At 37.9% G+C, this 24,844-nt stretch overlaps 1 protein-coding gene across 1 annotated transcript in view; it reads right to left on the bottom strand.

The window, feature by feature from the left end:
* LOC132824401 (cleavage and polyadenylation specificity factor subunit 6-like) overlaps positions 1–24,844 on the bottom strand; it is an 86,183-nt gene that overhangs the window by 23,336 nt on the left and 38,003 nt on the right. Inside the window, exons 3-4 of the mRNA XM_060838828.1 lie at positions 20,630–20,733; positions 13,322–13,467 (exon numbers count right to left, since the gene is read on the bottom strand). Of these exons, the coding sequence (XP_060694811.1) occupies positions 13,322–13,467; positions 20,630–20,733 (250 nt within the window). The remainder of the gene's footprint in view (positions 1–13,321; positions 13,468–20,629; positions 20,734–24,844) is intronic.

Raw genomic sequence — 24,844 nt, 5'->3', positions numbered from 1 at the left:
GTCTTTTTTGAATCTTGCTACCCTCATCTTAAAACTATGCCCTCTAGTCTTGGACTCCCCCCACCCAGGAAAAAGACCTTGGCTATTCATCCTATCCATGCCCCTCGTGATTTTATAAATCTCTACATCTCATACTTATTCAGCAGGGGAAGAGGTTAGATTTTGTAAAAAAACTTCATTAGTGTTGGTCATTCAATGAAAGCTCAAATGTTCTAACAATCAATTTCTGCTTGTTTAGAAAGTTGCCACTCTGGCTTGTAAAGCATTATTCAGCACATATACTTTTCGCTCTGGTTGATAGATAGCAAAAGTAGTTGCTTCAGTTAGGTTTGGGGTGGTGGCAACAATTGCAAGAGCTGAAAAATACTTCAAGCATTTAAGTATATTTTGAGTTAAACATTTATGCTCAGACAAATACAGGCACTTAATTAAATTGTAGAGTTTGCCAAGCATTAGAGAGACACACCATCGTAGAGAATCTATATTTTGTACACTGCAACATATTTGCACTTACTTTACAGTTTTAATGTAGTTTAAAACTTCCACTGAACTTCACATGAACATTATCAGACAGAATTTGACATGAAATCACAAGTGATCAAAAGCTTGATTAAAGAGATGGAGAGTTAATATGTCATGCACAAATGCAAGAAAAAATCGGATTAATGAGAAAAAAATTGATCCATTTGTAAAATATTTTACTTTTTACCATTAATACCATGCTAGGATTAAAATGTCTGCTAACCACTAATGCTCCTGAGAACTTTTTTGAGCAATTTCTTTATTGAAGATTGCTGTTTGACTGTGCATCTACACAACTTAAAAGTAACATTACTAGCCATAGATTACCAGTGAAGTGTTATTTAATAGGAAAGGTCAATGAAATATCATCCACTGGTCTCCACAAATGCCTTTAGTATTGGCCACAACAGTTGAATAAAATCACAACTCAAATTTATGACACTAACAAAGTTAACAATTTAAAAAGCACCTAACAACAAAGGATGGGAGATACATGGAACAGATTCCCAAACAGACAATAGGTGTAGGAGTAGGCCATTCTGCTCTTCAAGCCTGCACCACCATTCAATATGATCATAGCTGATCATCCTTAATCAGTATCCTGTTCCTGCCTTATCTCCATAACCCTTGATTCCACTATCTTTGAGAGCTCTATCCAACTCTTTCTTAAATGCATCCAGAGACTGGGCCTCCACTGCCTTCTGGGGCAGAGCATTCCACATAGCCACCACTCTCTGGGTGAAGGAGTTTCTCCTCATCTCTGTCCTAAATGGTCTACCCCGTATTTTTAAGCTATGTCCTCTGGTTCGGCACTCACCCATCAGCAGAAACATGTTTCCTGCCTCCAGAGTGTCCAATCCTTTAATAATCTTATATGTCTCAATCAGACAAATAAGTCAATTCATGTCTAGATTTGTGTCTTGGGAAACGGAGTTAAAGATTTTAGTCAGTAGAAGACATTTCCATCATGCATGGAATCAACAGATGGTGGTGGTGGAATATTATGCATAGTAAAGACCCCTAACTTGATGAATTAAATTCTTATTTTCTTACTCCATATTTTATATTCTAAATGATTATAAAAACAATAAAGTTAAATACAACAAAACCAGTAAAGTTTAAAAGCATAAAATTTTATATGACAATAAATTAAAGACATTTAAACAAAGCAGAATCATTATTTGCTTCCTACTACTGAGCCTTAATAACGATAAATATCACACAATCGATTTGTGGACACAACTAAAGAAAACAATCATGAATACTGAAAAAGATTCCACACAATAAGCTAAAATTGCTGAGACTGACAAAGTGTATCTGAATTTAACTCTATCCTACAGATTACTCCAAATCACAAACTTCCACATTCTGATGAAGAACTTGTAGGCAGTCTAGTACCAGCTGATACTGGGAGTAACCACAACTAGCGAATACACTCCAATGGGAATGGACACCCTTAGACTTTACATGGTCAGAGCTGGGACAGCCACATGTGGGAGTGTGTTGAGCGATCTTTTTTTGCTAACATTTTTTTAAGCAGCATCATTACATTAATAATCTATTCAAACTCTGCATCATACGTTGGTGCTTCACCTGGGGACTACTCTTGCCACTATTTTTAAGGCACAATTATGTTTACACAAACAGTACATTCTTTTAGATGTAGGTGATGCTAGAAAGTGAATTAGGATGATGCATTATTGATCCTTTCCTATTGCTCAAATTTCTACAAAAAATTCACACCATATCAAACAGAACATAAGAATCAGAAAAGCAGGATCATTGCAATATTCTATCGTGTTGCTGTGCTTACTTCATTTAAAACTGATTACATCCAAGCTAATTATAATATATTAATTTTCAAAAAATTACAATAATGTGGGGTCATTATAGATTGAGATCACGTGACTTTGAAATTATCATGATTTAAAAACACTGAACAGGCAGGAAACAGCAGAAATGACCGAAGATCAAAAGGTCAATTAAAGGAGTTTTCAGAGGTGAGTACACAAGTAGCAAGAGACAAGAAATGGAATGGGGTAGGAAAATTACAAAGTGAAACAGTTTTGTCACCAAAGGTAAAAGATGCAGGGGATGGAGGGTTGAGGCAAGGGTTTGCTATTCTATTAATTCAGACTGTTCATCTTCCTGCTAAAGTAGAAACAGAAAACTTGAGCACAGGCCAGGCGCTGTTCCACAGTCAGAGGGATAAGCATTGAGGTGAAATTGTCAGTCTTTGTATATGTTTTTTCCCAATAAACCTATTCAGAATTGTTGTTAAGACAAACCTCTGGAGCAGGTGAGAGTTGAACCTTGACCTCCTGCAGAGAGGTAGGGGTATTACTACAATGCGCAAAAGCCCTGGTCAGTCCTTAACCTATTTTTCTAATCAATGTGTTCAGAGATGTTATTACACACCTCTACAGCTGGTGGGCCTGAACCCAAGTTTCCCAGTCCAGGGGTAGGGTCACCACCACTGTGACACAAGAGCCCTTGTCAGTCTTTGCACATTCTTGTCACTAATTCAGAACGCCTGCCCAAAATAGAGTAAAGAAGTGTAAGCCAGAACATCAGATTACAGAATGAATGAAGTGGAGCTAGCAAAGGGGAAAAACAAATAACTTATACCATCTTCTAACTTAAGCAGTGATGGACAACATAGCTCGAGTTCCCTATGCTCCTCCTCAAGCCCCACCCATCACCTAGTAATAATCTGGGTAAAATGTACTCATAACCTATGACTCAGTAAATAAATTAAACATACATTGTAAAATAATTTTGAATGTACAAACTATTTTGCCAAACTTATTTTTTACTATATTGCTATTTTGATCTCGTCTTCAATGTTTAAACATCCCCTGACCCGATAAGCAGAAACCAGAAGTTTAATTATCTTGGGAAGATAAGGATTTCTTGTACAAAACTCTGACTGCTCAGTGAAGTACTATTTTGCACAAAGTAGCAATAGCTTATTGGTTTCAATGTTATTGCGAGACTTGTTGAATTAGTAAACCTTTCGGATGTAGCAAACTATCTACACAATATGAAATTAACATTGTATTTATTCTAGCTTGTAAATAACATCATTTCTTCTGAATGTTTTCTCAAAATTCAACCATTTTCTGCAACTGAACAAAATTCTTTGAATGTGAAATTTGAAAATGAGAGAACTTTGTTTTTACAATTGAAGGATTCAGATGTATGCAAGTACAGTAACACTCCATTATAACTTGTCCCGATTAAATGAACTAGGGCAACGGAACTTGACTGTAAACTCAAATTTTACTGTATGCCAAACTAAGAAAAAACTTTACACTTTTATAGCCATGTGTACTTCAACATTATTCCTCTACCCCTAATCGTCCCCAAAAACAACCATCAAGACAAAGTTAGAGGAAGCACAAGACTGATCAGCTAGTTGTTCTTTGCCCATCCACAACATAGCAGAATACATCTCATTTGTTTTGTAGAGTTCTCTCAGTGCATAATGGATAAAGATTCTAATCAAAATTGAAGAAAGCAATATATCCAAGAAAGCCTCTTGCTTAATTGTCAATTTAAGGTTATTACAATTGAGGTTAGTCCCATTGCAGTAAAAAGCTTGAAGGATGGCAAGGGATTATGTCAAGGAAATCAGCCAGGACTCCTGGTGCTGACCACTATCCAATGACTATCTGGAAAATGTGCAATTGTATGTTCATATCTGCATGAATTTCAGAGAAAACAGGATCAAGCTGTGAAGACAGATACAGTGGAAAAATCTGCTAATATTCACCATCAATGTTTTCACAAAAAAAAAGGCCAATTAGTCAAGGTATTCAAAGGTAGCCCCAAAGTGAGCCAATACCATTAGGGATGAGGAAAGCTGATAAAACAAGAGATACGGTTGTAAAGGTACATTGTTAGCTTTTGAAGATTTTTAAAGTCATATCTTCAATTAGAATTTTCTGTTTTATAGTCCAGACTTTATACTGGAGCTATTTTTGATTTGAATACCGAAAGGACACAATTTATTTGAGCATACCAATTTAAATTACGAGGAACCACGGATACTTACCAAATTCTAGGAGAGATGCGACTTGGAATGTAATGTCCAGTGATTCACAGACACAGAATCTGACTTCAATATTTTTTTTTTAACATAACTTGCATTTGGTTTTTTGGAAACAGGAAGTTCATTTCTCACTCGCTAAAATTCCATAAGAGGGTACAGTAGTTGTCTTCATCCATTTATATCCTTTGTCTCCTCTATTCCCATTTCTTTTTCTTTCCTTTCTCATTTGTCTGCCTTATTTCGAGAGGCATTTGGAATTGTGATATTTACTTTTCAAAAACCAAACGTGAGATTTTAATTCACGCAACCCACAGCCACTTTCAGATAGTTAAAATCATACTCCAAATGTTTAAACTAGAAAGTGAGTTTGGTTCTACTGGATGTTCAGACTTCACAAAATCAGACTGATATTGGGATGCAGAACATCTGAATCTGGCTATAGTATTACAAATGGCAGATTTCTAACATGCCACATTTTATTTCCTTCAAAGCTCTCCTTCGTTTTCTCCAATCTTTCCAATCTTCCTCATGTCATGAACATTGGGACTACATATAATCCCAATGATTATAAGCTAAACAAAACCTAGCACTATGTGCTATATTTTACATAAACAAAATTTTAAGGCAGCTTTCACAAACCAACTTAAAACAAACCAATATAATTAACACACACTCATATACCTATAAGATAAACAAAGTACATACAAGTGTTGTCCCTGAGTCCAATCTTGAGTGGCATGTTGAAAGCATATTTTTATGTCTAATAATTGTCTACTATTCTAAGGTCTGATCAACATGGGTCATTCTGCTATAACACACGTTTTGTCTATGCAAATTCGCTGTCACGAGATTGACAAATTGGGAACACTGTTTCTAAAGCACAAACTTTTAAAACATATGTTGGCTGTAATGCAATTACATCGTCAACACTTTAGGTACTGTCTCTAAAGTGCGATCTTTCTATAACACGGGGTTGCACAAGAACACAACTATCGGATTATAGAAGAACTGACTGTAACTTAATACTGCCTCCATATTTATTAACTATCACAGCATTTCTTCATTCTCCTGGGAAAATTACAAGAACCAAGCTTCTAATATGACAGGTAGTCCTTCACTCATCTCTCACCTTTAATCTGTTAAAAATTGATCTTTACAAAATTTGTTAGAACTATAGTTAATATTGCTCCTACTTTGTATTCTCATTCCTCACAAGATACAATGAACTAATATTAATCCTTGCAGCCAAAATTAATATTGAATTATACCTCATACTATTTTAGCCCATTATTTCCTTTGACTTGAAAATTTGCCTTTGCACAGGATTGGAACTGGGCAATGAAATATGGGATGTGGCTAAGAGCATGGTTGAAAATCTAAGTTCTGAGAAAGCTATTGAAGACGGATAGAGATATGGCAAAATTAAAAGAAATATTGACAATTCCAGAATTCAAGGGAATGATAGCTGAAAGCTCTGCCACATGAAGCAGACCGGGGCCATTGGGCAACAGGAAATGACACATAATGGACTGAAGTTGCAAAAGCAGTGGAAGTGAATGGCAAAGAGGGCTGAAAACAGCAAATGTGATGAAAGGTTTTGTAAAAGGTGACATTAAAGCAAGGCAATATACTTAAAATACACAGTTGAATATGGCAGCAGTACCTGGATCAAGTGGAAGTGAATATAGAGTAAAACCCAGGAAGCCAGCACAAGAGAAACCAAGCCTGGATTTGATAAGGATTTTGACAATGGTAAGAAATAAGTTGGAGGCAGACATGGTACAGTGATTTGGTGGACGTCTAAAGTTCAGCTCAGAGTTAAAGTGGACACTAAGAATCCATCATTAGATTCAATTTGAGAAAACTGGGTTAGCAAAAGGAATAGAAGGTTTGGATACAATGTTCAGTTAGAAGTCAAGCAGAATGCTTTCAGTCAAACTACATGTGGTTTATCCAAGATTTAATGTCATATAACACAAGAAGCAGGGTGGAGGCATTGGTGACGGTGAAGAAATAAAGCTGGGTATTGTTGGTGTGTATAGAGAAGTTGATTGGATGCTTACAGGAGAAATGAGGGATGTCTGAATTCTGGCCACCTTCTACCTGATTTATTGTTTCTAATTTTAGCTTTGATACATGCACTAAAAATTTTGAACATTATTGCTGAGAAGTTCATCTCTTCCTGGAGAAACAACAAGGTTGATATAATTCTTGGTTAGTGAACAAATGTTGGATCAAAGTTCTACATTACATTACCATCTAGCTACTCTTGTTAGAAAGTCCATGTTTGGCTGTTAGAACAGGTTGGTTTGGGTAGTATCCTGTGCTGACTTACAATCCATGATAACTTGATTCATTCATAAAAAATTGCAATACATTTGGAATTGTCCTCCAAGCAGCCTTCAAGAGAGTGGTAGAAAAATAGCCATTTTGCATCCATGCCAGCACAGCACAAAAACACATTTTTGAAGGCAAAATCTATTATCTTCCAGTTTAATAATAACCATTTAAAAGTATGCTAATTGTAAACAAATTAGGACAATGCCTCGAATTAAATGGTCATTACTGTATCCAAAAGAGTAGAATGTGCAAATGTCAATATAGAAGTTGAAATATACAGAATTACAAATCCCAACAATTTCAACCAAACCGGCTATTAGCTTGGTACCCAAAGACAATAGGGATAGCCATTAATCAAAGTGACAAATAAAGTACCGATTAATCAAGTGTTGTCCATCAAGGTCAAATTCATGTGTTCACTTTCATTAACAAGTGTTTAGAAGTCCACTGAATAGTTATTTCTTTCTTTCTTGTATTCTAATATTGGACACGGAAGAAGTGAAAGGGTAGACTTATCTGGTAGACAATTATAATAACCATCCCACTCCCTGTTTTATAGATTATTCATTTTTGAAACATTTTATGTCTTGGGTATATCACATTTTCTAGGAAGCTACAATTATGAATAAAAATGATTGAGATAGATGTTCAATGGCCAAGAGCATATGAATACCACATGATAAGGAAGAGATACGTTCCAGGTTCTCTCCCAGATTCCGTCTTAGCTGATTTATCTCAGCTTTTGAAGCAGTTGGGGCTCTGTCTTATGTGTACTAACCACAATCCAGTGAGATCTGTCATAATTGCATACCTGAACATTAGTTGAGGAGACAAGTTGCAATGTTTCCCAGACACACAGTAACTGGGATTCTAAAGAGGATCCAATATGGGTTGCTGAGGTCATCCAACTCTGTTCATATATGATCAGTTTTTGGAGTTAAGCTGGTACAGTAACATAATTGTTACATTGACCAGCAATCCAGAAGCTTGGACGAATGATCCAGAGACACAAGTTCAAATTTCAGAAAGACAGCTGCAAACTAATCTGAAACAAATGGACTGCAGTGGTTCAAGAAGGCCCTTCTCAAGGGCAACCGAGAATGAGCAATAAATGCTGGCACAACCATTGATGCCCACATTCTGTGAATGAATATGTTAAAAAGCTAGTAGCACATATAGTGACCACTAGACTTTTAGATTGCCATAAAATCCCTTCTGGTTCACTGATACCCTTCTGGGGAGGAAATCTTAGTCCTTAACTGTAATAGCTTTTGTAATTCCAGACTCATGGCTGTGTGATTAATTTATAAAGGTACCTGAAATAGTTGAACAAGCCTCTCAGTTATGCCAAGCAACTACACAAAGTATCATCAGCAGAAAATTATAGACTACAGCAGGTCAAGAATGCAACTCACTGACACCTTTTTGAGGAATATTCGTGATGGGAAATTAGTGTTGGTCTTGTAAATGACAACCACATCCCATGAATGAATACTTGACCTACATTTGTAGGCAATTCTCCCCTATAGAGAATTTGAAAACCTGTGATCCAAATTCTTGTATTTAAAAACAGTCATGTGGGTTAAGACGTCAGAAGGCTGGTGATGCCAGCTGAACTCAATGCCATTATCAGCAGGAACCTTTATTTTAAACCAGTGTGAGAACACAACACACTCAAAACTGACAAAAGTAATTTTTAAAAACAAATACATCAGAAAGGTAGGTTTTTTTAAAAAAGTCAAACCTCCTTCATCTGTATAGATTCTGTATTTATAGAGTTAAGAACACTTTGGAGTCACAAACATTCTGTTCTTCCATTTCCTGCAAACTCACAAACATTTATTTCCTCCTCCCATAAGACCGTAAGGTGAAGACCACTCAACCCATCAAACCCCACCATTTGATGAGAACATGGCTAATCTAATAATCCTCAGTTTTGTTTTCCTGCCCTATTGCCATAATTGATTCCCTTACAGATTAAAAATTGATTTCAGTCTTGAATGTACTAGAAGACCTAACCTTGACCTAACCTTGTGGTAAAGAAACAGAAACAATACCTGCTGAGAGAAGAAATTTCTCATTTTTGTCTTAAAAGGATGATCCCTTATTCGGACAGTATGCCCTCTTGCCCTAGACTTGCCCAAAAGGAGAAACAACCGCTCCATATCTACCCTATCAAGTTCCTCAATAATCTTGTATGTTGCATTAGGGCTTCTCTCATTCTTCTAAACTCCAATATATACAGCCCAATCTACTCAACCTCTCCTCATGCGAAAGTTCTCCCATACTTGGAATCAACAGACTGAATCTCTGGATTGCCTCCAATGCCAGAGATAAGGTGACCAAAATTGCTCTCCAGATGTTATCAGCCTAGTGCCTCGTGTACCTTTAGCAAGCCATCCCTATGTTTATATGAGAAAGTGAGGACTGCAGATGCTGGAGAAGTCAGAGTTTAAAAATGTGGCGTTAGAAAAGCATAGCAAATCAGGCAGTACCTGAGAAGCAGGAGAGTTGACGTTTCGGGCATAAGCCCTTTATAAGAAATGAGAAAGGATGATGAAGGGCATAAGCCCAAGCATCAACTCTCCTGCTCCTCGGATGCTGTCTGACCTACTGTGTCTTTCCAGCGCCACCCTTTTCAACTCTTCCTATTTTTATACTCCATTCTCTTTGAAGTAAAGGATAACAAGTCCATATGCCTCCCCTATTACACATTAAAATTATATGCTAGATTTTAGTAAGTCATCACAAGAATCCCCAAATCCCTCTATGATGAAGCTTTTATCATTTAAATAATATTCAGCTCACCTATTCTTTTCTGCCAAAGTGCATAACCTCATATTTTCCCACATTATATTCACCAAGGTTTAGCCTGCTCATATCACTCTGTCATCTTTGTATCATGCTCACTTCTTGCTTTCTCAACGACTTTTGTGTCATCTGAAAACTTGGCATGATACATTCACTTTTGTCATCCAAGTCATTAATATATTGTAAATAACTGCGGCCCTAAAACGAATTCCTGTCGTTTTCCAAATTCCCCAACTCCCAAAATTTAATCGCTGTCAGATATTGTTAAAAATCAAGCTACTGGAATGAAATTTGGTTTCATTGATTCACAATTTCAAACTGTCTTACAGTGAAGACTGTGCAATTTAGTCAAGTCATATAGACAAGTCCCAGGTTCATAAAACTGATTCACCTGATCTCACAAACTACAAATGAAATACAAATGAGGACAGTCAAGTGCTAGGACCATTAAGCTGGACTCAAATGAAGAGTGAACCGTTGGTGGAGAGCTGTGGGTGCCCAAGGAGCATGCCTGAACGAGAATTAATTGCTTCAGAAAGGAGACTATAGGATAAAAATAGGGCAAGTAGTAATAAAGAGGAGGGGGAAAATAGGAAAGGATGGGGAAGGTAGAGAAAGCAAGGGACCAGCTACATGCAAGAGAGATAACGGGGAAATAGAGAACAGATTAAATAAGCAAGCAGAAGATGTAGTAAGGAGTGGGATAGGGATGTGGGGAAGCAGGCAGGAGCAGGGGATAGGGAATGAAGTGGACAGGAAGTGGTGACAAGGTGATGAATATGTAAGAGGGGATAAGGGGTGGAAACAGGAAGAGGGAACAATGACGATTTGTGGACAGTTGAGTAAGTTTTACAGTGGAATGAGCTGAAGAAGCAGATTCAGAGAAAGTGGTATGAGGGAAGCGGGGTGAGGAATAACAGGGTGGGAGAGATGGAATGGTGATTTGGATGAAAGAAGCATAAAAGAGTAGTTTCATGGGGCCATTAAAGAGAGAAATGGGATGGGATAACCAGATGGAAGGAGCTGAACAGTCAGGTGAGGGTGAGTATTGGGGAGCATGCAGACTCAAGAGCAGGATATAAGAGGAAGGAAATGAAGGCAGAATAAAAAGAAAGTGGATTAGGAAGGATAGAAGGTGGAAAAGAAAGCATAGAAGAGATACAGAGCCAGTGAAGCGGCAGAGATGAATAGAAGAAGGTGAAGAAATTAAGTAAATGACTGATGGACAAGTTGCATTATTCAACTCCTATTACATGCAAACAGTGATAGATAGAAAATATCTGTGGTGCAAACAAACATTTAGGTAAGCAGCATCCCAGTGCAGAATATTTTGAGGAGAATGAAGACCAAAGGAATATTCTATACCAAAATAAAACAGATCAAAACGGATCCTCATCCAGGTAATTATCTGCTAGTTGGCACTATGAACAAAAGGAATAAAACCTGTCAATCTCATGACATTTGATCCCAACAACAAATTTAGAAACATTGGCTTGTCCTAACGCTCCTCTGGTGTTAAAATGACTAAGATATACAATGCAGATTTTTTAAAAAGTTCTTTTCCTGTGGATTTTTTAACCAGCCGTATATAGTTTTGTTTGCAACTTACCAGAAATTCCTGAATTTCAGATGCAACATTGCAGAGTAAAATCAAAGAGGGTGATTTTATAACATTAGTGTATCATCAAGCCTCATTGTAGGTTGGTGTGATCAATGTATTTTATTTTAAAGATACAATAGTTATCACACACGGGTACAAACACAGTCTAAAAGATAAATGCATTACTGGTGCTTGGGGGAAAATTTGTTCAGTACTCCAAAACTGACAGAGACTGAGCCTGACAGTGTGAGGGAGCTGAATTAACATCATTATATCAGTGCCATCGGCATGAGTAACTTTGTCAAGGTGACTGAAAGAGGCAAAGATCTGATGCAGGCGGGACTTTTTTTTTCAGAAACTAGGCAAAGATTCACATTACAAAACAACATAAAGGTTTTTTTAAAAAGTAAGAATCAGGAAATATTAGTTAAATACTGTCAAGTTTGGGTTTTAAAAACCTGTAGACTTACTACTTAAGAAGTGCTGAAGGAGGTGAGGAGCCCTGTGTTCCAAAAATATCAAGAAAAAACAAGTTGAAATTGCAACTGTGCAACAATATTGAATTTGACGTAACATATATGTAGTGAGGGACAGGATATAGAATAAAAGGTTGAAGCTTAAACTGAACAAAAGGGAAGTTCAGAGAGAGAGAGTGATCAAAGTAGTATTGATAAAAAAAGAATTAACAGCATGTTAATTTATTCTCCTCACACTGTTAGACCCAGTGATTCTTTCTAGCCAGTTCCCAAGGTTAACAGCACTCATGTAAATCTATTACAAAAAAATTACAGAAAATGCTAATAAAAATTATAATGTTTGATAAATAAGGGAGATTAGGATTCTGCCCCTTTATGGAATCATATTTACAAAGTGTATTATCTTTTAAAGTGCATAATCCTGCTGAAAGCATTAGAAAAAGGCACACATTAAACTAGAATAGACAGGTAAAACCACTGGACTGGCAAGCAGCTCTGAAGGTTATGGGTCAATACACAGAAATGTAAAGTCAGCATGTTTTGCGGTGGTACAAAAAGATGTTTCCAGCTTTTGGAGAAGAACATACCCCTAAACCCTTGATGAGAAATGATGCACAACATGGAAGACATCACCTGTCCAGTCTGAAGTCTCAAGTTGTCATCATGAAATGCTTTGTTTCTCTACCCCCTCAATCACGCAGCACAGTAAGATCTAATTTTGCACTGACTGCACAAATACAAGGTTTTATTGCAACACAACGTGCAGAAGATTGTGGACTCTGAGAATACTAATGGGAATGGGCAATACGGTCACAACACAACAAAAAGATCTGTTGAAAAAATATACGATATTATGCACTATTCCTTCCATCATATTTCCAAAATGTTCATTTAAACACACATTTACAGTTCACAAATATGAAAACCGAAACATTTGTCATATTAAACTGTTGAGGAGTAGGAAGGGAAAACAATGGTGAATAGAAGAATTAATATCCCGAATCATATTCCTTCTGAACCAAAACTGTCAGCCTGATTGTGTAATATACAGTTGAAATGTTTCTCTTAACCCACTAGATTGTACTGACACTTCCTATATCCACTGCTGCTTTTTAATAGAAACATTTTTTTTTGAAAAACATTGGCTTTTTGCTTTCCCATTGATGAATAGCTATTTCAGAGAAGTGTGTTTTCCTGCTCCTGTAAAACTTAATATGACAAAGGTATGGAATTGAAATTTACTATCCATTGAACTATTTTCAGTTCATTATCTAATGACAATACTTCCATTTAATTTTGCATGTGCTAGAATAACCAAATGGAAACATATTGTGCCACAAAAAGCCAGTGTTAGCAACTGGCTTACTAGCATGGGACCAGAGTAATCTCCAATATGACTGGACATGAAACAGTTTTCTACCATTCCACTCGTACAGGTATTACTCTGCATCAGAAACATACAGGTCTGAAAAGAAGTTAATGAAGATCTAATGTAGTGTAGAATTTCCAAAGATTTACTTTTCTTGGATTGTGCTTCAAACTGGTTGAGATTCTGTTTGTTGCAAGGCATGACCTCTGGTCTCTGTCCATGAAGTTCTCTTTTTGGAAGTAGCTCCATGACGCATCGGACGGAGTTTTCAGAGCCCAGATATACTTCAGCAAACCTGATCAGAAAGTAAAGGAAGACAAAAGAAAAAAGGTCACCATTACTCATCACAATAGAACAATGTAGCAAGCCATTTCCAATTTTTCTCCCCATTTCTCCTGAAGGCCTGTCCTGTGCTAGGTACTCTATCTAAAACGGAATAGTTTCAGATTATCTCACCCACAACACCCATTCTTCTTGCATAAGCCCAGGGAAGGGGTATAATCTAGGGTGACCCAAATATCAGACCCTAAGATGTCAGAGCAGAATTAGGCTATTTTGACCATTGAATCTGCTCCACAATTTCAGCATGGCTAATATGACTCTCAACCCCTTGCCTTCTCCCTGTAACCCTTGATCCCTTTACTAATCAACAACCTATCTCTGTCTTAAACAAACTCAATGACTTGGCCTCCAGAGCATTCTGTGCTCACAAATTCCACAGATTTACCACCCTTTGGCTGAAGAAATTCCTCCTTCCTCTAAGTGTTTTAAAAATAAAGACATGAAATACAGAAGCCTCAACAGACCAGGCAAATTGTGTAAAGAAAACTTCTTTCTTCTAGAAAAACATTCCATTGCAAAATAAAATGACAATGGGAATTTCAGAAATTGGGAGCTAACTGTACTGCATGTTGGAGTACTAAGGAAGGTAAAAACAAGGACTCTATTCCTGATGAAGGGCTTTTGCCCGAAACATCGATTTTCCTGCTCCTCGGACGTTGCCTGAACTGCTGTGCTTTTCCAGCACCACTTTAATCTGGAGTACTAAGTAAGCCATGTTTCCCAGGGTCAAATCTGGGACTGTACTGAGTTTGCTTCACACTGAGACTGTGTGCTGTGGTTTCAGTCTCTCCTAACAGTGAAACATTCACTCTTTCCAGATTTCCCATTATTCTGTAAGTTTCAATGAGATCCCCCTCATCCTTCTAAATTCCATCAAGTACAGCCCCAGGGTCCTTCACCACTCGTGAAAAAACACCTTTATCACTGGGGTCATTCTTATGAATCGCCTCTCGACCCCTCAAAAATAAATAATGATACAAGCATTAATGTTACTGACTGCAGCCCAGTAGGATCCTGGTGGGAAATGCACATGAACTGATGATGTTTATTGGAAGATGCAGATATTTTCCCCCTTTTCTAATAGCACTGCAGGTACATTAACATCAGACAGACTGCAGAAGTTTAAGAAAGTACCACACCACAGTTTTCTCGAAGACAATTAGGGATGAACATCAAATACGGGCCTTGTCAGGGATGCATCCTAAGAAAGAATATTAAGAAATGCTGCTAAAATTTGCTGTCCTGACTCATGCTCAAAATATAGCATTTTCACAAGTCACTGGAGGATAAGTAATGCTAATAAGGGCATAAGTAGAAGAAAAATTTCTAATTCACTTTCACTGTTGTTAAGCTTGCCATATTACTATAAGTTATGTCAGACTTTGAATATCTTAATTTTATCACTTGATTTGATTATGAATAAACAAAATAACAAAGAAATAGGATGAAAAGAAAGATCTGTCAAGCCTGCTCTGCTATCAATATGATTGTGTGTGATCTTCGGCTTCTCCTGTAATTTTTAAATCACTTCCCCAACGTGCTTCAATAAGTCACCAGTGGAGAGACAACAGAAAATAGTTTGTATTGATGTACTTAAAACAATTTGAATCTTAAGTTCAGAAACAATCAAAACAAGATAAGGCTGTACTCTGTTCCACTCCTTTCTCACTTTTTAGTGCAGCACTCAATTTTAAAAAAACGTATTCAATTGGTATGGGCTTTCTGGGTTGGGCCAGCATTCACTGTCCATCCCTAAATGACCTTGAGAAGGTAGAGTGACCTGCCTTCTTGAAACACTACAGCCCATTTAGTGTACAGACACCTACAATGCTGTTAAGAAGGGAGTTCCTGGAATTTGATCCGACAATACTGAAGGAAATGAAATAAATGTCCAGGTCAAGATTGAGTGGCTTGAATAGGAACTTGCAGATGGTGGTGTTCCCATGTATCTGCTCCCCTTGTCCTCCGAGACAGTAGAGGTCATGGGTATTGAAAACACTGCCTAAGGAACCTTGGTGATTCTGACTTTTTTTTCATGACTTTAGACATAGTGCTCAGGGTGCCAGGCAACTTATACTTTCACACCAAATTATTCAAATCTGAGATATTAATGGAGTTCAGTTCTGTCCTCTAGATTGCAGAATTCTACAATTGCCCTGGTAGAGATTAGCAAAGTCAGTACAATCCAGGCTTTGACCCTGGGCAAGATGGCTTAGTAGTCCAACATGCAGTACATGAGTTCCTGATTTCTCAAATTCCCATTATAATTTTTTTTATTTTGCAATGGAATTTTTTTCTTCATAGAAGAAAGAACTTTTCTACACTCAATCTGCCTGGTCTGCTGAGGCTTCTAGTATTTCTTGCTTTATCTTTAAAATATTGTTTAATTTTATGGCTTTGCTAAACATGCATATCTATTGCATTGTAACTTGCTCAGCATGGAAACAGACCTTTCAGTCCATCTCGCCTATGCCGACTAGGTATTCCAAACAAAAGTCCTATTTGCCTATATTTGGCCCATATCCCTCTAAACCTTTCCTATTCGTATACCTGTCAAAATATCTTTTAAATATTGTAACTGTACATGTATCTACCACTTTCTCTGGCAGTTTATTTCACATATGTACTACTCTGTGTGAAAAAGATGCCCTTCAGATCCCTTTTTCTCCTCTCGCTTCCAGTTTTGAAATCCTCTACCCGAGGGAAAAGGCCTTTGCTATTCATCTTATCTATGCCCCTCATAATTTTATAAGCCTCTATATATGGTCACCTCTCAACCTCCTACACTCCAGTGAAAAAAGTCCCAGCCCATCATTACAGTCTTTCCATTCTGCCCACCTTTTCCAAAAGTCAAATGTCCTCAATTCCTGGTGCAGATACCTGCACATCCTGCAACCACGCCCACTTCAAACCATTCACACCACCAACTCATCTCATGATCTCAGGGCTGACTGCCTCAGGTCAATTAATTCAGATCACATTATTTTTGCTGGAAGAAAGTCTTTTTTTTTCAAAATAGTTCTTGAATTAGCTAATATCTGTCACACCATTAACTGAATCAAGGCTTAGAAACTGCTATTTCAAGTGGCAGAAATGTCTGTATTTCAGAAAAAAAAACATGCAGACCAAACAAAGTAAAAAGCAATAAAACATTTGTTAGCATTGACAATAAAAGAAACTAAAAATGCACAGTTGCAGTGCAGGTCCTAAAGCATCTCAAATGAGAAGACAGGTTTGTTTTCTGACAAAGAGGCTCTATCCAAAGCATTAACTTGTCTTTTGCACTTTACAAATCTGCTAAACCACGTGTGAAATCCAAAAGTTTATAATGTTTAGCAAATTAGATGCAATTTAATGTCACAAATGCCAACAATTTGGGCGTCTACTGTTTGAGTACATACGTTGTGGTAGTGAGCTGTTGCATCCACAATCTGATAACTGGAGGATTGAATGTATGAGCTGCTAGTTTCTGGCACAACTCACCATGTTAATCATCTGCTAAATTAACACAAAGCTGAACTGTATCTTCCCTTATTTAGATGTTAAATACACTTCTGGAACTTCTCTCACTATTACACATTAATGCAATTTGTATTCAGTGTAAATCCTGGCGAAAGATTAATAACATGTTAAACACTTAGTTTGCAAGATCAAATTCACTAATGTTACCACAAATGTGAACAATCTATCCATCGTCTATTCCCCCATGATATCCAGAGTGTTCATTATATCTATAACACTAGACACTTTTAAGTTGAAAAGCACAATAGAAATTTAGTGTTCATATCCCCAGTCATCATGTAGGGAAAAAAAATCACAGCATATTATTGGTATCTCATAGCAACCCAATGAAATGCAAGAATTATTCAACTGAATGGTATGTGGCCTGGCCCATCAAAATGATAGCAAACACTCTATCAACCGTATATGTAACTTATGATGATTTATGAAATAAAATATTCATACAAAATTGAAACCTGTAGCCTCTACCCGAGCATAACTGACATTGAATGGAATATTGAAAAAAAAAAGCAAATGTTGTTGTTGTGGTATAATTCAATGAGTTCCTACAGTCTATTGTACCACATCAAACTCCAAATATGCAACCTCAGATTGAGTAATTTTCCACTTGATGGGAAATCTGCCCAATCACAGTGGTCATCACAACTAAACCTGATTGGATTCTTAATCAATATCCACATACAGATCTACTTTCAGAAGGACATACTAAAAATCAGGAATGGGAACCCTCACTGAATTTCACATTCATCGGTTTAAAGGTATTTTAAGAAGTTTAAAAACTATCGTTATTATAATCTTGGGTGTTCATTTAATTGCAGTGTAACCAGTTCAAAGTGAAATAATTATTTTCTCAAAGGATCAATCATTTTGTTAGCTTCACAAAATTGGTCTTATGATTCTGAGCCACAAGCAACATAGAAAATATCCTTCAGATCAAATTGCCCTACAAAGAGATCACCCCAAAATAGCTACCAAATTTACCTCCTCTCTCCAGAGCTCATCCCAAAATGACCACCAACACCCACCTCTGCAATACTAAAATAGATCAGTTTTACTGCAGAATCAAAAATAATCATATTAACTATAAATTTAAGGTCGATAAATCACATTTTACATCACCCATCACAATAACCTAGTTTTAAAAAGTAATCCCATGCCAAGAAAGTAACAAAGTCACTTCAGAAAAAATAAAATAAAATCAAACAAGGTCAATGCTTCTATTTCCTAAGGTCAATTGCCCAATTTTACTTCACTTCCTCTTCTTCTTTACTGAGGATACACTGGGCAATTTTTCGGAAAAGATCTCCTGTAGTGTCAGATTTAATGAACAAGAATTGCATGTGGTATCATTAAAAAGGTGGAGCAATGCTACACCTAGAAAAAAATGTGGTATGTTGTTTAATCATGTTAATAAAGACCAAGGGTATTACTAGGCAAGATGGTGATGTTTTGGATGGGGTTTTTCTCTTAAATTCACATCAATGCCCTGAATGATGCTAGAACTCTTTTAATATGATATTCCTAATAGAAATCACCGAACCTTTCAAAAACCTAATTTTATTCCCTATTATTCCCAAAACAAATTATAACAATTTTATTATTCTTTTGCTTTAAAAAATTGTCTACGTGTCCTATTTTCCTTTGCTCCATTATCATTGTCCTTAACATTTGCTCAATCTAATCACACCAAAGAACATCTTCAATGTCCAACTAAAATCTCCTTTCTCTGCAAAAATGTTTTTTTTTAAAAACTGCAGTAGGTATTTGTTCCTCTTAACTCAACCCTTTAGTATAGGAATCATGTTTTGCAGTCCATCTCTGTATTTCTTCCAATAATTCTACTTTTATCTGTAACATATAAACCACAGCCAAATGTGGTATACCAAGTGTCAGCCATGGCTCAGTTGATCAATCTCTTGCCTCTGAATCGAGGTTCCAGGTTCAAATCCAATTCCAGGGCTAACACTCCAGTGAAGTACTAAGGAAATATTGCACTGTAGGAAATGCCATCTTTCAGATGAGAGGTTAAACCAAGGCCTCACTTGCTTGTTCAAGTGGATGCAAAAAATCTCACAGAATCAATTCAAAGAAGAGCAGGGCAGCTTTTCCTGAGCTCCTGATCCATCTTTTTCTCTCTATGGACACTACAAAAACTGATTATTTGGTCATTACTGTTTGTGGAAGTCTGTTGTGTGCAAATTAGCTGTCTTTTACAACAGTGATTACACTTCAAAACAAGGTAATTAACTGTAAAGCACTTTAAGACATCTGGTTTTGTTAATGGTACAATATAAATTCAAGTTGGTCTTGTCTGTACAACTTGAATATAATCACCTTGACTTATTAATCCCATTCAAAAATGTTTCAAATATTTATCTGCTTTCTCAACCACCTGGAAGCACAAAAAAACGGTTTTAATAATCTATTCATCAAGGGCCTAATCTTTCTGCTGTTGTTACCCCAAACCCAATGACATTCAATGTGTAATTTGCATTCTCAATCCTTTTATTCAATTTTGCCTGTGAGTGTGAGATAACATTTCAAGAAAGTAAATATAAGGGCTATGAAGAGCTTTATGATATCCTGAGGATGTGAAAGGTCTATATATTCACCTTCCACTACACAATATATATTTTGAAGACTAAATCTATGTTTGACCTTAAACAGAACACAGGATGAAAATTTTAGTAACACCAAAATTTCTTCAGTGGCATCACCAGAGTGCCATCCTTGTTTTGAATATATTTACCTTAAACATGGTGCCAGCAGAAAATGTAAAAACTGTAATTGGAAGAAGGTAGCAAATACGATGAAGGAAACAATCAATGTGCAGTTAAAATGATGGAAGATATAAAGTGATTTATTCAGCAGCACAGAATCCCTGAGGTACAGTGTGTTAGTGTAATTTAATTTGGGGCTGTAAATCAGTTGCTTTGTGCCCAAATTCTTGGACTGTTTCAAAACCAATATTCCTACATGTCACTCGCACCTTTAAGTAAACAGGAAGAACAAAATAAACAACACTGAAGTTAAATCATAATTTCTTGTCCACAGCCATTCTTACATTAATTTTCTTTACCTAGTTTGAATAACGTGAAGGTGCACTGGAGGACCCAGATGCTGATATAACGAATGGTTCTACCATTCAGGTTTGATTTAGAAATATTTGTTCTAGCCTTGACTTAATAGCTGAAAGTTAGAATTTCAGTGTGCAGAAACCACCGATAGACACCACAGCTTCCCCTCCACCTCAGTACTAATGTATTGATGTTGTCTATGAGTGATTTTTATTACTTATCAGCTGCAACTTTCGCACCTGAACAATGTATCTCTTTTTCAGGCACAGTCAATTTGACTGGCTGTTTATTATTAGATTTTGTGCATAAATTGTGTTTCATCTGTCTACATCATAAGTCATCAATACTTCATGATAGTGTTGAAAAGGTGGTTCACTCCATTTGAAGCACAGATGTTGTAGGAGATATAATCAGATGGTACAATAAATGAATTTATTTTTTATCTTTAGCACCTCAAGGAGAGGTTATTATGAAAACTAACTATACACAGTTAGCTGAAATTTTATATGCACTCACCCTTTAGACTGCCCATTAGCCCTGTTTTCATAGAACTTGATTTCCAGCAGATCCTGCACACCCACTGAATGGACAGCATCAGCCACATCCTGGTCTGTCGTCCACTGAACAAAACATAGAAGAGGTATGAAAGTTATTTACAAATTTAGAGAGCAAGAATGAGACTTGTAATTTACCCAACAATTTGATTTCAAAGGTAGGAGCAGCACTACTTTGATGAATACTTGTTACAAACAGCATTTGAACCGTAACCTCTTGTAGTAAGCTTTTGTATAAATTGATGGTAGAGAACTGGTTCTCGGAGGTAATCACTGGGGTAAAATTTCAGTACTTGTGACTTACAAGCATGTTATTGTAGTTGTGTTCCAATGTCAGTGCTCCTTCTACCTGCTTTAACCGTACATTTCACGCATTAATTAAGAATTTTGCCTTGCAGGGTTACATGCCTCATCTGTAATTCTGCAGTAATAAATGACCAGTGTGGCTCGAGACATTCACCTTAATCCACTAAAGCAAAAATAGAGGTCATGGTTTGCATTGTGGTTCAGAGAAGTTCCCAATTTTTAAATTGTTCTCAGGCTAAAATGTATTTTATTTGCATCAACTGTAGTATTTCTGTGTAATGACGCTGATCTTGTCCACATCCTTTCAGGTTTTGAATGCAGATACAAAGCCACCTCTGAACCTTCTTTCCGTCAAATTAAATGTTTTTAATTTTTGCAGCTCATAACTAAGATCGTTATAATCTTACTGATCAACATACGAAAGGGCCTTGAGGCGAGAGTGACTAACCCTTGACGTCAAGGAGCCATAACAAATTGGAATGAATGAGAATCTGGAAATAACGTGGGGAAAGGTGAAATGATCCACTCGAATAAAAAGAATGGCATTACATAATATTTTTATAAACTGACACCTTCGTAAATGTTGGCATTCAGAGGCATTTGAAATTCTTGGATTTAAATCGAAGGAAGTTAACATGCAACTCCAGCAAGAATTAGTAAGGCAAATGGAATCCCACCCCTATTTGTAAGGAATTCTTGCTACAATTGATTAAGACTATACCCAGAACAAAGATAGATATACTGTTATAATACACATGCATACTATCAACATCTCCTCTAAGCCACACAGGTGTGCATGTGTTCAGCCACTCCAATGGCCTTTGCTTGGCGATCTGCACATTGTTGCAGATCGCTGCTGCGCATGGATCTGGAGGTCTGCGCAGAAGGAAAAAGAATTAGAGGGAACGCTGCATACTAGAGAAAAATGGAAGATATGAAACAGTTTGTACATTTTCTAGAACAAACAAGGAGTTAGATCAACAATTTGTGTGCGGTTAACTACCTGTTTGTAGAAAAATCAAGCAATGGGGTTTATTGCCTTAATTACAGAAAAACCTGGCTTTGAAGACTTGGAACTTTTAAAGCTAAAGGTTGCTCAGCAACCCTTTCTGGGCTTTAAATTTTATTTAAGAGACCCAAGAATCAGTAAGGGAGATGCCCCAGAATCTGTGAGTCTCTCTCCTGAAATCAAGTTCTCAGTAGAAGTTCTTGGGAACCTGATGGGGTTTTCAAATACCAGCAATTATGATTACCTTGTGAAACTTGAAAAGCTCAACTGTGATCATTTTCTAAAGACTCAACCACATGGTGACTACAATAGAACTCTACATCCACCATCAATCTATAGCTGCCAGCAATGTGGCTTCATTGACAGCAAATGAGGTGACGTGAGAAGGCGTTGCATTCTCTCCTTTGTTTCCAAACACTTGGCTGACACAGTTCGTTTTTCCCTTCTGCTTTCCTTTTCAAAAAAAACCACCTTTGCAGAGATTTACCTTGAGTTATGATACATTGACATAACACATCTGTCAGTGTTTTCCACTTGCTTTAAAGACAAATTTTGTTTATAATAAACAAATTATATTGAATTAAAGAAGCATGGTGAATGTTTTTATTACATAGATAATAGATAAACAATTGACAATTTTTACAGTTGAATCAGCACTATTTACACTAATGATTGACTGGAAGAGTAGTGGGGCCTGATTACCACAACATTCCTCCTGTCACAGTTGTAACAATAGAGTCAAGAATGTGGTGCTGGAAAAGCACAGCAGTTCAGACAGCATCTGAGGAGCAGGAAAATCGATGTTTCGGGCAAAAGCCCTTCATCAGGAATGAGGCTGGGAGATTTGGAATTGGAGAGATAAATGGGAGGGGGGGGCGGAAAGATAGCTGAGAGTGCGATAGGTGGACGGAGGTGAGGACAATGGTGATAGGTAGGAGGAGGGTGGAGTGGGTAGGTGAGAAGGAAGATGGACAGATGGGACACGTCATGAGGACAGTGCTGAGCTGGAAGGTTGGAACTGGGGTAAAGTGGAGGGCTGGGGGAGGCGGTGTGGAATGAGGAAACTGGTGAAATCCACATTGATGCCATGGGGTTAGAGGGTCTCAAGGCGGAAGATGAGGCGTTCTTCCTCCGGGGCATCGGGTGATAAGGGAGTCGCAATGGAAGAGGCCCAGTACCTGTATGTCCTCAGCAGAGTGGAAGGGGGAGTTAAAGAGTTCAGCCATGGGGCCATGCGGTTGATTGGTATGGATGTCCCGGAGATGTTCTCTGAAGCGCTCTGTGAGTAGACGTCCTGTCTGCCCAATGTCGAGGTAACCACATTGGGAGCAATGGATACAGTCAACGACGTGTGGAAATGCAAGTGAAATTTTGATGGGTGTGGAACGTTCCTTTGGGGCCACCCTCTCTCCTGCAAAAATGCTATCCCTTATTCACAATTCTTCCACCTCTGCCACATCTGTTACCAACAGGACCAGTTCCACTATAGAACACACCAAATAACCTCTTCCTTTTAAGACCGCAATTTCCCCTTCCATGTGGATGATGATGCCCTCCAGTACATCTCATCACATCCTGCACCTCCGCCCTCGAACCCCACCCCTCCAACTGCAACAAGGACAGAACCCTCCGGTCCTCACCTTCCATCCCACCAACCTCCATATACATCGCATCATCCTCCATCATTTCTGCCACCTACAAAGGGACTCCAGCACCAGAAATATATCTGCTTTCCGTAAAGACCATTCCCTTCACGATTACTTCGTCAGCACCACACCCCCCAACAACCCGCTGTTCCCTCCTAACACCTTGCCCTATCACCACAGGAATTGCAAAACCTGCGCTCACACATCTCCCCCTCACCTTCGTCCAAGGCCCCAAAGGAGCCTTCCTCATCCATCAAAGTTTCACCTGCACTTTCACGTCCTTTACTGTATCCGTTGTTTCCGATTTGGTCTCTTCTACATTGGGAAGACAGGACACCTACTCAGAGAGCACTTCAGAGAACATGTCTGGGTCACCCATACCAATCAGCCCCACCACCCTGTAACCGAACACTTTAACTTCCCCCTCCCACTCTGCTGACGATAGAGTCCTGGGTCTCTGGGCTCCTTCTTCGCCACTCCCTTACCCCCCAACGCTTCAGGACCTTCCAACCCCATGGCATCATATGGATTTTACTAGTTTTCTCATTTCCCCTGCCCCCACATTACCCCAGTTCCAACCTTCCAGCTCAGCACCATCCTCACAACCTATCCCATTTATCTATCTTCCTCCCCACCTATCCGTTTCACCCTCCCATCCGACCTATCACCGTTGCCCCTTCCTCTATCCACCTATTGTACTCTCAACTACATTCTCTCCCCGCCCCAAACCCACCCACTTATCTCTCCACCTCCAAGGCTCCCAGTCTCATTCCTGATTAAGGGCTTTTGCCCAAAACATCGATTTTCCTGCTCCTCGGATGCAGCCTGACTTGCTGTACTTTTTCAGCACCACACTCACAACTCAAATCTCCAGCATCTGCAGCACTTACTTTTACATAGTCCTAACAATAATTAATTTAAAGGATGTGCAATAAAGGTCATTAAATTGATTCCTGGGATAGTTGTCCTGTGAACAGATACTGACATTGGGCTACAAACAATGGAGTTCACAGGAATGAAGGGTGGTCTGATTGAACTGCTTAAAATTCTTAATGTCTTGACCAGGAAGTTTCTGAGAAGTTGCTTTTTGAAAGAGTATAGATTAGGGATCATAATCACAAGACGAGGAGCTGGTCATTTGGAGCTATGACGAGAAGTTTCTTCTTGTGAATCTTTGGTATTCTACTTTAGAAGGTTGTTGATTTTCAGTAGTTGA

The sequence above is a fragment of the Hemiscyllium ocellatum genome, chromosome 18, assembly GCF_020745735.1.
Source record: "Hemiscyllium ocellatum isolate sHemOce1 chromosome 18, sHemOce1.pat.X.cur, whole genome shotgun sequence".
Classification (NCBI taxonomy): domain Eukaryota; kingdom Metazoa; phylum Chordata; class Chondrichthyes; order Orectolobiformes; family Hemiscylliidae; genus Hemiscyllium; species Hemiscyllium ocellatum.
Note: the sequence above shows the minus strand (reverse complement) of the source record. Positions and strands in the feature narration are given on the sequence as shown.